This window comes from Lissotriton vulgaris, chromosome 10, assembly GCF_964263255.1.
Source record: "Lissotriton vulgaris chromosome 10, aLisVul1.2, whole genome shotgun sequence".
Lineage (NCBI taxonomy): Eukaryota > Metazoa > Chordata > Amphibia > Caudata > Salamandridae > Lissotriton > Lissotriton vulgaris.
In genome coordinates this window covers 308,921,354-308,936,363 of record NC_141698.1, presented here as the reverse complement: position 1 = coordinate 308,936,363, position 15,010 = coordinate 308,921,354, and the positions used below count along the sequence as shown (strand labels likewise).

The 15,010-nt window shown below is 41.8% G+C and overlaps 1 protein-coding gene across 1 annotated transcript in view; it reads right to left on the bottom strand.

Annotated features, from left to right (window-relative positions):
- LOC147685167 (myosin light chain 1, cardiac muscle-like) overlaps window positions 1-15,010 on the bottom strand; it is a 269,006-nt gene that overhangs the window by 7,503 nt on the left and 246,493 nt on the right. Inside the window, exon 5 of the mRNA XM_086941075.1 lies at window positions 2,207-2,284. Coding sequence (XP_086797201.1) covers window positions 2,207-2,284 — 78 coding nt within the window. The remainder of the gene's footprint in view (window positions 1-2,206; window positions 2,285-15,010) is intronic.

The following is a 15,010-nucleotide window of genomic DNA, read 5'->3' as shown; positions in this document are numbered from 1 at the left end:
TAACTATTCCTAATATAAAAGGCAGTTTGGATAAAATTTAAAACAGCAGAGCACAGCTCCCGCAAGCCTAAAGATTGCAAGTATATTAACCCTTCATTATGAGATCTCAGATTTGAATTGCGAAGGAAGGGAACCAAAAGGGAGCATCCCAGCTTCATATATAAAGTACAAAATAAGATAAAGTGACTTGTGGGTCTGTGCTGGAGTACCATCACACCAGGATGGTGGAGGATCCCTACTCCAGACCCCTGGAATAGGGAGAGCAAATTTAAAAATCAATGTTTCCAACCTGAGTTTTGAGGACCAGTGCTGTTGGGTTGAGTTCTCTTTCCACCCAAGTTATGGCTCCATGCTATATGTTGTAGGTATTGGAAGATTTCTCACAATTGAGGTTTAATCCTGAGCTTATTCTAGGTGCAACTGTATACAGTGGTCAAGTTAACGCTGTTTAACACACAAATTAAGGCTGCTACTAATCATGAAGGGATTATTATACAGGTCTGTATGGCCTAATGCAATAAACATATTTTTATGAAGGTCCAACTCCTTTATAAATGATAAAAATAGATCTAAAAGCATCTGCAACCCAATTGCTCTACAGGCGATCAATACTACATTGTCTACTTACAGCAAAACAGGGACCAGTTTGGTCACGATTTGCATGACATCCTTCCCGTTCTCCTTCAAAAAAGAATTTATCCCATTTATATATGACAGAAAGGGAGCCAGGATGCATCCCTGCCTTATGCCCCTACAGCGGTACAAAAGGGGGTGGTGATGGACAGAGCATCTGAATCAATCAAACACTCACACCCAGTCAAAAGATCTGGGTTTAATCCATCACCGTTCTTTAGCCCACTCTGCCACCCCAGTTCAGACATGGCCATATGCAAATCAGTCTGACCCTGTGTCTCATGGGAACAGTCCAGCCCGAACAGCCAAGCCATGTCTTCCCTGGACCGGAAACAAGCTTCCGAGGACCGGTTTCTGGCATTCCAGCCGTCTTCAGCCCGGCTTGCTTGAATCCAGTGGCAAAGTTAAAAGGTCAAGTTATCACAAATCACTCCCATGAGGTCCCATAATTTATTGCGATTCTCAAGATCAAACATGCTAGCTTGATCAATGAAGGACAAATGTACTGATAATTTTTGGCCTTCATGTACATCTTCAAGATCAAATAGAGATTTAAGCATTGCTCAATTGTCCCCAAACTGCGTCTAAAACCGAATTGGGCCTCAGATAGAACACTCATTGCCAATGCCCATTCTTCTAAACAGGCCAGTAAAACTCATACCAAGATTTTTACACTAAAATCAATAAGCCAAATCAGATGGCAACATGACAGTTGAGACCTATCCCCTTTTTAAAAAATTGGGACCAACCGGGCCCTCTTCCATGAATCCGGAAGGGGCCCTGGGTTATTGATCTATGCACATTTGTTTTAAGTGGGGCCCAGAGGGAAGTGTTCAACTTGAAGATGTCCACTGGGACACTATCTGGGCCCGGGGCCTTACCAGAGATGGTCTTATTTATGGCAGTGATAACTTCATGTACAGTGATGGAGGTGTGTACATCGCTGCCTTGTAAGATAGGAGGGGAACAAGCTGGGCATTGTATGAGTGATGCTTCTTCCTGTGAAAAATCTTTAGAGTAATGGTCCACCCAAACATCTCCCTCAATAATAGTAACTATATTTGGGGCTTCCAATGCTTTGAAGAAAGGCCAATAAATCACTTCCCAAAAATTTACACTGTCCTTCATTTCCTTAGCCTTTTTAAGATCTTCCCAGGCTCTTGACCTAATTTTGCTTTTCCTCTCCTCGAGGACCATTTTAATAAAGGCTCTAACTTGCTTAACATTGCATGCTACGCGTTGACAGTTCTTTAATGCAATCATCAATTGATTATGGGCCGCCTAGCATGCTGCGTTAAACCAACAGCAAGATTGTGGCTATCTACGGACTGTTGTGGCCATGAGGTAATTTGTATATCATCTCTGGACACAAAATCTTTGCTCCAAAACTCCAAAGTTAACAGGTGTCGCAAGGCATGGGAGAACAGCAAGAAAAATGGATACGAAGACACGTGTCAAAGGGAAGGAATGGACTAAACAACTGGATTGCAGGATTTTACTACTGCAACCTATACAAAATATTCCATGTAGGACACAGCATATCAGGATATGTTGAATTACTACTATGGCTTACCTTCATAGTTGATACAACCATTAGCATCCTCCTGCCCAGTCATCAACTTGTCCACTTCCTCTTCAGTCATCCTTTCACCTAAACAAAATGATATCCTTTAGTTCCATAGATGTATGAGAGGGAAATGGCTTCATAGACAATAATATATTTCCACATAAATATTTGCCAGTGACATTTAATGTTCACAATAGCTGCTGGTGAGTAACACCACTGAAGTTTTGGAAACATTTGTCTGATTCGAGGGGCTGGTTTGCTTTGGATCAACCAATGGTGTTAACTAAATGCAAATGCTGATGTTGACTTAAGCTGACAACACCGTCCCTCAATTCATGTCAAGTCAAATAAGTCTTTATTTCGACAGCATATCATAAAAGACAAGCATATCTAAAAAAAAAACAACAACAATACCATAATGATACAATATACAAGATTAGTTCATATACAGTGGTAAAAGAGAAAGGATATTCACATTGATCCTGATAATGGATATTGTCTTCTGATTGTTCCATACCCATTGGTTATAATTACTTTAAGATCATAAATATTTTAAAACCAAATTATACAAGGTAAAAAACATTATTTACAATACATTAATGGTAGTAAAAGGATCGTAAATAAAAACATTTAGGGCCAGATGTATCAAGGCTTTTGCGACTCGCAAAGGCCGAAATTCGCAGAATTTCGGCCTTTGCGACTCGCAAACGGCCTTTTAGCATGATTTGGAATGTAAGAAAAAATCGCAATTTAAGGAATCGCAAAAAATTGAGATTCCTAATTTTGCCCATAGCATTTAAGGAATCGCAATTTTAGCGATTCCTTAAATGCTATGTATGCAGCAATTTCAATTTGCGAATTTGAGTTAAGAAATCACAAATTACCACCAACTTGTAGTTGGTGGTAAATTGCAATTTCTTTTAAAAATGCCCTATTTGGCATTTGTAAGAGTGGCATGTGAGGCACATACATGCCCATAGGGCATGTATGTGCGCCACACGCACACACATGTAAATTTCAGGGGTGCAGCAGGGTGTCTTTGAGACACCCCTGCACCCTTGAAATAATTCTCAAATTGCGATTAGCAAATTGCGAATTCGCAATTTGAGAATTATTGCACTATCATTCCTATGGGCCTTCCGGCCCATAGGAATGCATTGTAAATTATTCCTTATTTGCGAATTCGCAAAATGCAAAATCGCAAATAAAGAATATTAAGGAATCGCTAAAAAATAGCAATTTTGTACATACATTCCATTTTGCGAATTCGAAATAGCGATTCACAAAAAATCGCTATTTAGAATTCACAAATCGGAATCTTGATACATCTGCCCCTTAATCTATTTGGGTATTAACTAATTTTAGTTTTTTCCTTCGTATTGCCCACATCCAATTCAGGAATTTAGCAACAGCAATTATTAAACTTTCAGAACAATCCGTTTTAAAAATCCTTAGTGCCTCTGTTCCTTTTTTAATGCCCTTCTGCATACATTTGGACCTTAGCCACCTAAGACGTGGAGATTTATATTCAGGGCATATAAAAAGGATGTGAGCTAAGCTTGCCGGTTGTAATACAAAAAGGACACAAGACACCGCTACCAGTTTACCACTTACCAGTAAAGGAATTAATTGGGAGGGTACCCACCCTGTACTGGTGGAACAGTTTGCTATCCTCAGGGGTTGTGATAAAGTCCCAGTAAGGTTCATAGGCTGGTGATCACTTGAGCTCCAAGAAATCCCTTAATCCTGAAGGAACAGTACATCTTTGAAAGTCTTGTGATGACACCATAGACCAATAAAGCTCAATGTCTTACGTGAGTGGAAGACATTTTGGGCGGGTTTATCCCATAATTTGCCTAGGCCAAGGGCATTGTAAGTCGCTTTGACTTCTCTAAACCAGGTTATTCTACATGCTGCATCCATATCCCTGGCTTCAAGGAGTGCCTGGGCATATTCTGGGAGAGGGTGACCCAGATCCTCCTCCAGTATGCAACCGGTCTAAAACGTGCTACGTCCTCAATTCTCTGGCATCCCAAATCTAAATAGAGGGGTAAGAGCGGCGTAGATGGAGGAAGCCTCACTAGTTCCCTCATAACTTGTTTTGGGAAATTGCCAAAGCTGAAATATTACATGGCCCCCATAGCTCAGCCCCATACAGTACAGAAGCCCGTATTTTAGTATCATACATTTTTAGTGCTGGAGCTATAGGTTTAGTGGCAGAGGAACGCAGGTCTCTTAAGAGTACTCCTGCCAACTGGGCGCGTCTAACGCCTAGATGGTTAATATGGGGTTTCCATTCGAGCCTTGAACCCAACGTAATTCCAAGATAGCTAAAAGATTGGGTCTGCTCGAGCAACTCCCCGTTCATTATTGCTCTTCCTTTCACAAACTTGTGCCTCTGCATGACCAAAAATGTTGTTTATGACACATTAATAGTGAGGTCATAATCAATACAGAAGGTTTCAAAGCGCCCAATTGCTCTCTGGAGCCCTTGTTGAGTCTTGGAAATTAGAAGGGTGTCGTCTGCAAACATTAACAGGGGTATCAGCAAACCAATAAGCTTTGGGGCATAAGTAGGAAAATCCTTGTAGTAGTCGATAACCCTGTTAATGTACAAAGAAAACAATGTTGGTGCCAAGACACACCCTTGTCTTACACCTCTCAAGGTTGGAAACCTATCTGTGACATGGTCTTGTTCACCCCACCGGACCTGAGCAAAGTTATTGTCATGAAGTTTAATTAGGAAAGTGAGAAGTTCCAGTGGCATGCCTTGTTCCTGGAAGACTCCCCACATCTTCATACGCGGTACTAAATCAAAGGCCGATTTTAAGTCGAAAAAATGCGTCGTATAGTGTGCCACCTCCAAGAACTACCCACCTCCAATAAATAACAACAAATCTAAAAACCTGATCCACAGTGCTCGTGTGTGCACGGAACCCAGCTTGTAGAGGTGACAAGACCTCAATGTCATCTATCCAATTTAGGATCCTAGACAACACGAGCCTGGGTACCACGTTCTGGATACAATCTATAAGGCTAATTGGCCTATAGTTTGCGGGATCAGAGCGTTCCCCTTTCTTAAAAATGGGGATTATCTCAGCTCCCTTCCAGGTATCTGGGATTGGGGAGCCTTTTGCGATGGCCTTCACAAAGGACTTTATATACGGTGCCCATACCGTGTATAAAGAAATCCGCGGGTATGCTATCCTGCCCTGGTGCTCTACCCTTTGGGACAGAATTTAGAGCATGTTCAACTTCTTATATACTAAATTGTAGTGGCATAAGAGTTACGTCAGTGGGGGAGATGTTAATGCTTGTCCCCATATCAGAATCCGGGCACGCAAACTGCATCTTAAAATGCGACACCCACAGTTCTAGGGAGACATGTGTGAAGGTGCTTATTTATTGTTACTGTATCTTTAATGTACCAAGAACCTTTACTGTAGTGGTTCTGGAACCTTGCCTTGGTTGTGTTCCCTCTTGGTCAGTTATTATGCTGTCTCCTGTGGATGAGGTTTAATAAATACCTCCTGGCTTACTTTCCTGGTTCCTGAGCTTTCTTTCATGCAGAGGACACCACATTTTTATGGCGACGATCGGGTGAATCCACATCACTTTCCACCTCAACACAGAGACTGAGAAAAGAAGAAAATTTCCCCTTCTCCTCCAGCGGCAGTTAAATATAAAGAAGAAGGAAGCGGAGTCTTCCCAGCGGCTGGTATAATTAAAAGCGGTGAGGAGTAAGGTGGGAGGCTTCTCGAGGAGAATATTTTTATTAAAAGAAAAGGACTGTCTTTGGCTGAAAGAGACAAAACGAACAATGCTCGCGCTGAACAACGCTCGTGCTTAAATTGCCTTGCTCGCGCTTATGAAATTGACATTACGAGTGTTACACGCGCATTGATTCTTTTGCTCGCGCTACTCTACTCGTTCTTAAATTGCCTTGCTCGCGTTTATGAAATAGACACCACGAGTGTTACACGCGCATGGATTCTTTTGCTCGCGCTACTCTGCTCGTTCTATTATGATGTAACAGCGCCCTCTGCTGTCCCGTTTAAAAAACGCAAAGCACTGAAATAAAAGAACGTTTCTCTTTTTCTTGCGCAATCATCTCACATTGTATTGTCATCAAAAGAATCTTATCGTGTGCAAGAAAGTAAGACAGATCATTCTAATCTAACCATTGTTGAAGGATTCCATGATCTTCTTTAACTCAACAATTGTTTAGCCTAGAGGAAAAGAACACAGCAAGAGAAAGGAAGATTCTAAAAACAAACCCTTCTTGTTGTGAACATTCTTCATTTAAAAAAAAAAAAAAAAAGAATTTAACATAATTAAAACTTTAAAAGAGGGCCTTTGAAATGCAAAATGTAACTCAACCTGCATTTTTTTTAAATACTCCAGGAGAACCTAATATAGAGTGGAAAAAATGGAAAAAGATTTTTGCCAACTACGCAAGAGTTTGTGGAACTAACCTAAGTGCAGAAAGGAAGCTAGCCCTCCTTTTACATTGTTTAGGAGGAGAAGGACAAGATGTCCTAGAACATCTCCCTGATCTATCTGCTGGGGAACAACGTAATTTAAATGAATACGAAATTGCGATTGCACAACTGGATAAACATTATCTTCCAAGGATTAGTACCATTATGGAACGCTATCACTTCGGCTTAAGGGAACAAAAGAGAAATGAAACTGTAGAGGACTATGTTTCTTCATTGAGGAAACTAGCTTCCTCTTGCAATTTTGGCTTAACACTCGATGAAAGGATTAGGGATCAATTTGTCCTCAGATGTGCCCATGATGAAATAAGAAAAGAACTCTGGTTAAAAGATGAACCACCCCTTGAAGAAGTTCTAGCAATAGCTAAACAAGTAGAACACATGACAAAGTGCGTTGGGGAATTAAAAAAAGAAAAAGATAAAACATCTATCGTTGAAAAGAAAGAGGACACAAAAGTTGAAGAAGTAATATGTCAAGTCAAGAAACAAGACAAGAATGAAACTCAGTCTGCCTCAGGAAAAGATGATTTTTCTACAAATCCTGGGTTTCAAAGCAATTTTCCGGGACAAAGTAATACATTTACATGTTTTAGATGTGGCCAAGTAGGCCATCTAGCTAATTCTCCACTGTGTCCTGCATTAAGAATTATATGCAATGTATGTGGCAAGAAGGGACATTATGGTAAATGTTGCAGATCAAAAATGTTTAGACCTGACATGTCTAGAAAACGTTGGAATCAGTCCCAACCACAAGTCAGAACTGTTACATTTGAGATAAAATGTGAGGAAGGAGATCATCCAATTCATCCTGTAAAAATAGGAAATGTAATGATAGATTTTAAATTCGACTCATGTTCTCGTATCACCTTAATTGATGAAGAATTATTTAATAAGCATTTCGCTGGAAAAGTAAGACTAATGAGATCAGATGTTAGGCCTCTTGGGTACTCAGATAACCCAATTAAAATGGTTGGATGTTTCATGGCGGAGATTGAACTTGGGAGTAGAATTATTGTAGGGAAAATATATGTGGCAAAGAAGGGTGATATCTTGTTAGGCTGGGTACATCAAGGTCAACTTGGCGTAACTTTAGATCCCAATGCAGATCCGCAGGTACAAATTCATCAGGTAGATATAGTGGAGAGGAATGAGTCAGATAAGGAGTTGGGAGAGGATTTAGCTAGTAGATTTCCAAAAGTATTTAGAGAAAACTTAGGTTGCTTACAAGGTTATAAGCATCACATTAGATTAAGAGAGAATGCTGTCCCTGTCATAGCGAAAGTTAGAAGAATACCATTGATGGAACAGGATAAAGTAAAAGAAGAAATAGACAAATTGTTAAAGAATGATGTCATTGAACAAGTGGAGGCTACTGAGTGGTTGGCTCCCGTTGTTATAGTTAAGAAGCCTACAGGTGAGATTAGGCTCTGTGTTGATTTAAGAGCATTAAATAAGGAAGTAGTTGTGGACAAATTTCCCCTTCCGAATATTGATGAAATGGTTAGCACCCTTGAAGGTGCCAGATATTTCACCACACTTGATCTTGCCTCAGCCTATCATCAGGTTGTATTAGATGAATATTCTCAAGACCTAACTGCCTTTATCACCCCCATGGGTACTTATAGGTATAAAAGGATGCCCTTTGGTCTTGTGTCAGCGGCTTCCGTTTTTCAAAGGATTATGGCAAGAATTTTAAAGGGAATATCTGGTGTAAGATGTTACCAAGATGACTTACTTATTTATGGAAATAGTTCAAAAGAACATTTTGGTCGCGTCTGTTCTGTGCTCAAACGTTTGGAAGATGCAGGTATGACACTTAAAAAAAGCAAATGTAAATTTGGTGTGAAGGAAGTAAATTACTTAGGGCATAGAATAACTGACATGGGCATCTTTCCAAAAAAAAATAATTAGTTGACACCATCAACAAAATAAAAGATCCAGAGAATAAGGAAGAATTAATTTCCTTCCTTGGTATGGTGGAGTTCTATGGGAAGTTTATTCCTAATTTTGCAGACAAAACACAGTTTATGAGAAGGTTGACATCGAGGAATGTGGAGTATGTGTGGTCTGATGTATGCAAATCTGAATTTGTAGGGATTAAATCTGAATTGAACAAGGCTCCCTCTCTTCAGGCATTTGTACCAGGTCTTCCTACAATTTTATTCACCGATGCAAGTGAAAAAGGACTTGGTGCTGTCCTAATACAAAAAAGAAACGGGAAGGACAACTTGATTTGCTGCTCCTCAAGATGTCTAAGGGGCTCGGAATTAAATTATTCCGTCATAGAAAAAGAATCCCCTGCCATCTATTGGGCTCTGAGAAAATTAAAAAACCTAATTTGGGGTACTAAGATTCTAGTTTTTTCAGATCATAAACCTTTAAAAGAAATTTTTGATAAGAAGGGATTGGATTCAATCTCTTCAAGAATTAGAAAATGGATTGTTTCGTTACAAGAGTTTGATTTCTCTGTTGAATATATCCCAGGTGTATCAAACAAGTCTGCTGATTGTCTCTCGAGAATGGTTGGTAAAGAGAATTTTGATGAAGATGATGCTGTAGGTTGTTGTGATGAATCTATAAATGTATGTGAGATTACAGAGGGAGCGATTGAGGAAAAGGAGTGGAGAGATGAACTTGAAAAAGATGAAGAAATAAAAAGAGTTATGCTGTCCTTGAGCAATAACTCTCGCTTAGAGAAACCGTGGACCTTGGTTTCTAATGAGCTTTCTATTCACTCTGGTTTTTTAACTAGGGGAACAAAAATGGTTCCTCCACTGGGTATTAGAAAAAAACTTTTATCTCATGCTCACTCTGGACATCTTGGTATTGTAAAAACCAAAGAAATTTTACGCATGCAATTTTGGTGGCCAGGGATGGATTTGGAGATAGAAAGATTAGTGAGGGATTGTCCAGAATGTTCTGCAAGTGATAAAATACTTAAAACTAGACAGATGCCAATGGTTAAGCGATCCCTTCCAAGACATCCTTGGGATGAACTAGCCATAGATATAGTTGGTCCGTTGTCAGGTGTAAGTGATACACCTTATCTTTTAGTCCTTATGGATCTCTATTCCAGATGGATTGAGGTGAGCGCTGTAAGGGAGATCACATCTGAAGAAGTAATAAAGTTTCTAGATACCATCTTTAAAAAAGAAAGTTTCCCTAATAGTCTCCTGTCAGATAATGGACCACAATTCTGTTCAAGGGTTTTTGAAGAGTTTATGGGAAAATCAGGTATTTTACATAAAAAAATGTTCTTTATATCACCCAGAAACCAACGGTGCTGTTGAGAGGGTTAATAAAACCCTGAAGGAGGCTATACAGTTAGCAAGATCATCTGGATTAAATTGGAAATCTGTCCTGCAAGACAGAATAAATGCTTATCGCTATGCTCCCCACACAACTACTGGTAGATCCCCCTTTGTTTTGTTTAAAGGAAGGGCTCCCAACACCTATCTGTGTCCTGGTTGGATGGATCTTAATAAAGGCCTGGTTGATAATGGAATAGGTGAATGGCGAAGGAGGGAGGAGAGGAAGCAAGATGAGAGAAAGATTTATTTTGATAAGAGAAAGTGTGCAAATGCTCAAAAAGTTCTTGTTGGTGACCTAGTTCGCATCAAAGCTCCTGTTGGTTGTAGAAATTGGTCCAAATTCTCTGATGTAAAAGCTGTTGTGAAAATATTCAGGAATGCCATTAAAACAGAGGATGGTAGAATTTGGAATAAAAGCAGAGTTGTTGTTGTTAGGTCAAGAATACCTATACCTGATTCCTCTTATGATAGACAAGGTTTATCTCATATGTTTTCCAATTCTGCCAATGATCCTAACTTACCCATGCTTCCCTCTAGATGTCAAAGAATACGTAGACCACCCTCCTATTTGAGAGACTATGCGTTATGACCTTTCCATTTTCATTATCGTTTGAATTTTGTTTTATCTGTTTTACTTAATGTTCTTCTTTTTCTGTCGGGGGGAGATATGTGAAGGTGCTTATTTATTGTTACTGTATCTTTAATGTACCAAGAACCTTTACTGTAGTGGTTCTGGAACCTTGCCTTGGTTGTGTTCCCTCTTGGTCAGTTATTATGCTGTCTCCTGTGGATGAGGTTTAATAAATACCTCCTGGCTTACTTTCCTGGTTCCTGAGCTTTCTTTCATGCAGAGGACACCACAACATGGTTTTGCGGATGGACCGTGGGGCACCCCTTGCCACATTTAACCAGGTCCCAAAAACCTGCCATATTTCTAGTTTTGCTGGCATCATATAACTCTTGCCAGTATTGTTCGTCCCAGGATTGCTTTGATTCCCTCTGGGCAAGTTTATACTTACGCCTTGCATCTTGTATTAAGTCCCTATTTTTCGATCTTATAGCCACAGCTAGTGATTTATATGCATCCCCACAACTTTTGCCATACCAGGAATCTGCCTGCTTTTTATAACTTCGTTTGGAGCCAGTAACCTCCTTAATAAAAAAAGTTATTAAGACTATTAAAAGAGTTAAATGGATTGGAACAACCTTAGACATAAGATCCTGATCTGATGTGCATCCTTGAAGCTCCATGGATGCCCTTACAACTAGTTCACCCATTGCAGTAATGTGTTCCTGTTTCAGGAGACATTCGGTCCATTTCACCCTCCGGGTGTCATTTGTGGAAAATATATCAATAGTTGTTAAGCTAAGGTCAGCCTGCTTGCCTCTGTGCAAGTCCAATTTTAAGCTCAGAGGATTATGGTCACTCTCCACTCTTTTTACAATGGCCATATCTTGGATTGATGTCCAAAAACTCTAGGTTGACAAGTATGTAGTCTATTCGACTGCTACGCACCCCATTATCAAAAGTTGGTTCCCCCTCTTTGTCCGATCTAGTCCTGCCATTTACTGCCCTTAGTCCCTGCTCTAGGTATAGGGCTTTAAGTTGAAGTGCAGCCTGGGTCCATCATTTAATGGGAGGAATAGTCAGTTGCGGGATATGCCAAGTAAGGTCTTCCTCCATTGCTAAATCAATATCATTTGGTCTAGAGGTTCAAAACAACAATTGCAATCTCCTGCAATCAGCAAGTCCGCTTTACCATTGTAGTTATCAAGATGGTAACCCAGCTTAGAAACTATCTCTGAGGGTTTACCTCCTGGTTTACCTCTTGCATATTCATAAAAAATGTACAGATCTCTACAATTCAGGCGCTGCAACCTAATGATAAGGATGTTGTTACAGCCAGAGTCCAACTGAGTAGCTCTGGACCTGTCATTCTGTTTGATCCAGGTTGTTAAGCCCCCCATGGGCCTGCGGCTTGTAGTTTGGATTGCGGGGATAAAGAAATTCAAATACCCCTGCCTAAACTGGGGCACCATCTGCAATGTTTCCTGGAGTAATATGACTGTATATGTGTCTATAAATGCTAACCAGTCTAAGGACATTAGTTTGCTCTTAAGTCCTGCAATATTCCAGGAAACCAGTGATTGTGCTGTTATGATGTTACTAGTGCACTCAGTAGCCTGCAACTGATTACCTGAGGGGGTATTACCAGGCATCGCTTGGGTCCCTGTTGGAGCAACAGGTACGATGCACTGGACAGTAGAGCATGATTCTAGCCTGTAATTTCCATCGGGAGTTGTTCTCTCATATTATCAATCTGGCCCATAATAGGGAGAGAAATGTTGGCGTCTATGATCCATTGGTTTGATTTGCTCCCTATCAAGCACTCCCTTAGGGGCCGCTACTGTATCAATATACTTAAATACATGGTACTTCCTAGGTGGCCCTTTAATAAGTCATTCCACCCCTTCTAGTCCAGACAACATAGAAAATCGATTAAACGTTGGGATGTTAAAACTGGGGCCTATTGCATGACTTATAAATGGGTTCCTGGGTCTTATTGGGTTGGTCAGCAAAGATTGGGGGTAGAAATAACTTAAATAACGGGTAGATATTCTCAACCTCGCCACTTTCCAGATACCAATCTCTAATGTGTGCAATTACCCTATGATCCCTAAAATTAATAATAATAACATCCCCTTGTGTGTCTTTTGGTCTTTGCCCCACCCACCCCAATCTTCTTACATGCAAGATTTCACCATCTATATTGGGCGGTAGGGGCCTATTATTTCGAAGCCAGTGGACTACTTTGTTTTTAAGTTCTGGGTAGCCTTCTATTTTTCCGGCTGCCAGTTCGGGGACCCCGGTGAGAACTATGACATATGGTGCCGCTTCAGACGGCAGGTCTATTTGTTGCAAGGTTCCTCATACATTCTTAGCTAAGTGATGGGCCCTGACAGTTTTTACAAATATGTCATCAGGTTTACTTGCTAGTCCTCCCTCTCTTCCTTCCCTAGCATGTGTATGTGCACTATCTAATTCCGCAGGGGCCAAATTATTCTTGTGCGAAGAAGATGTAGTGTCCTCGCTATTCGCTAGATTAATTGTTTTTCCCCCTGTCGGTGGCACGCATGGAGTCGAAATCGGTTTGTGGGCTGCCAAATCCCTGATTAATTTAGTGTTTGTTGCTATTGCTTCCTCTAAAGACCCCAGTTGTTCAGTCATTCTTTTTACTCTCTCCACAAGTGGTAATATAAGGGATTTAACTAAATGTTCAATGTTTCCTATTAAGTCTTGCCGAGAGTTAGGGGATGGGGGTAGGTAATGAGGCGGTGTTTTCTTAGCTTCTTTTCTTAGGCCCTTCAAGGGGCTTAAGACCGTTTTGGCAGTTTTAGTATGCCAACCCTGTGACAGTTCCCCCCGCGCTTCCTTTTATTCAACTGCCCTGGCCCCAGTGAGTTGCTATCTGAGTTCATCTTCAGGATAGGCTTGGGATGATTGTCCCCCTTGGAGCTAATTATAATTGGGGGTTCTATATTTGAATCATCAATATCAGAATCCCTACTTGTGTCAGATGAAACGCTTGGGTCTTGTAATTGTAGGGGAATACCAATGTCACCGTTTGAGTCCCTTTCCGTACCAAATTTTGGTGGGGTGGTAGCTAGCTGTATAGAACCCAGAGATGAGCGTTTATTGTACAAAGGTTCTGAGGATAAACAACGCTCAGTGATGGCTATCTCGCGTTCCAGCACATTAGCAGCCCTTGTTATAAACTGATCTGAAGTCCCTCGAACAAACCCTCCCAACAAGAATTTCCTGCTTGTGATTAGCATAGATTCATCTTTCTAAACAATGTTTTACCAGGCTCAGGTCAGGTGCAAAGATAGTATCAATTTCAGGGAGTGTTATGTTACATATACTGAAACACAGGACAACTAACACAGATCATATCAAAACATAGTTGTCACTGATGATGAGTTTGTGTCTTACTTAATATGTCCCATGAATCCAATGTCAAGGTGGGGGCCCCGGCCCGGCCTCCTTTGGCCCCTGACGGCCACAGATGGTCCCACCCTTGTCCTGGGCTTCTCCCGGTGTGACCCGCGCGTGACCTCGTGGGGCGAGGGACCAGGCGGGTCTTTATGCGCCTCCTGGCGCGTGTGTGTGTGTTTGTATTTATATAGCACCTTCTACCCAGAGGTCTCGTAGCGCTGTATTCATACCGCTGTGGAACCCTTCCTGGCTTTCTTGTGAGATGTCCACTCCTGGGCACCCCCAAGGTTAAGCCAGGCATCCAAGCGCTGCTAGGGCCGTTGTGGAGATTAAGCAAGCTATTGCCCAGAGTCACAGAGTGGGACCCATGATTAGACTAGGCACCGAGGCGAGAATTATCCGGCCCAGGGAGATTGAGTCCAAGAGCAGCTGAGACGGGAATTGAACCCTGGTCCCGGGCCAGACCTCTGCATCAGGGTCTGCAGCTCTAATCATTGAGCCACGCTGCAGTTGAGTTGTCCTGCCCCAAGGGATCTTGGGGCTTGTAGGCAGCAGTGGGTGGACTGGCAAAGCCAAGCCCGGCCGGTCAACGGTGAATGGAAGCCCAGAGGAGCGGGGGGCGGAGCCAAGCCCGGGCACGGGAGAGCAAGCAGCGAGACTAAAACCCCACAGCAAACAAACAGCGTCTGATGAACACCAGGGAACTCGGCCCCAGGTGGGTCTTTATGCGCCTCCTGGCGCGTGCAGTTGAGTCGTCCTGCCACAAGGGATCCTAGGGCTTTTAGGCAGCAGGGGGTGGACCGGCAGAGCCAAGCCTGGCTGGTCAACGGTGAATGGAAGCACAGAGGAGCAGGGGGTGGAGCCAAGCCCAGCCACGGGAGAGCAAGCAGCAAGACCAAAACCCCACAGAAAACAAACAGCGTCTGATGAACACCGGGGAACACGGCCCCAGGCGGGTCTTAATTCGCCTCCTGGCGCGTGCAGTTGAGTCGTCCTGCCACAA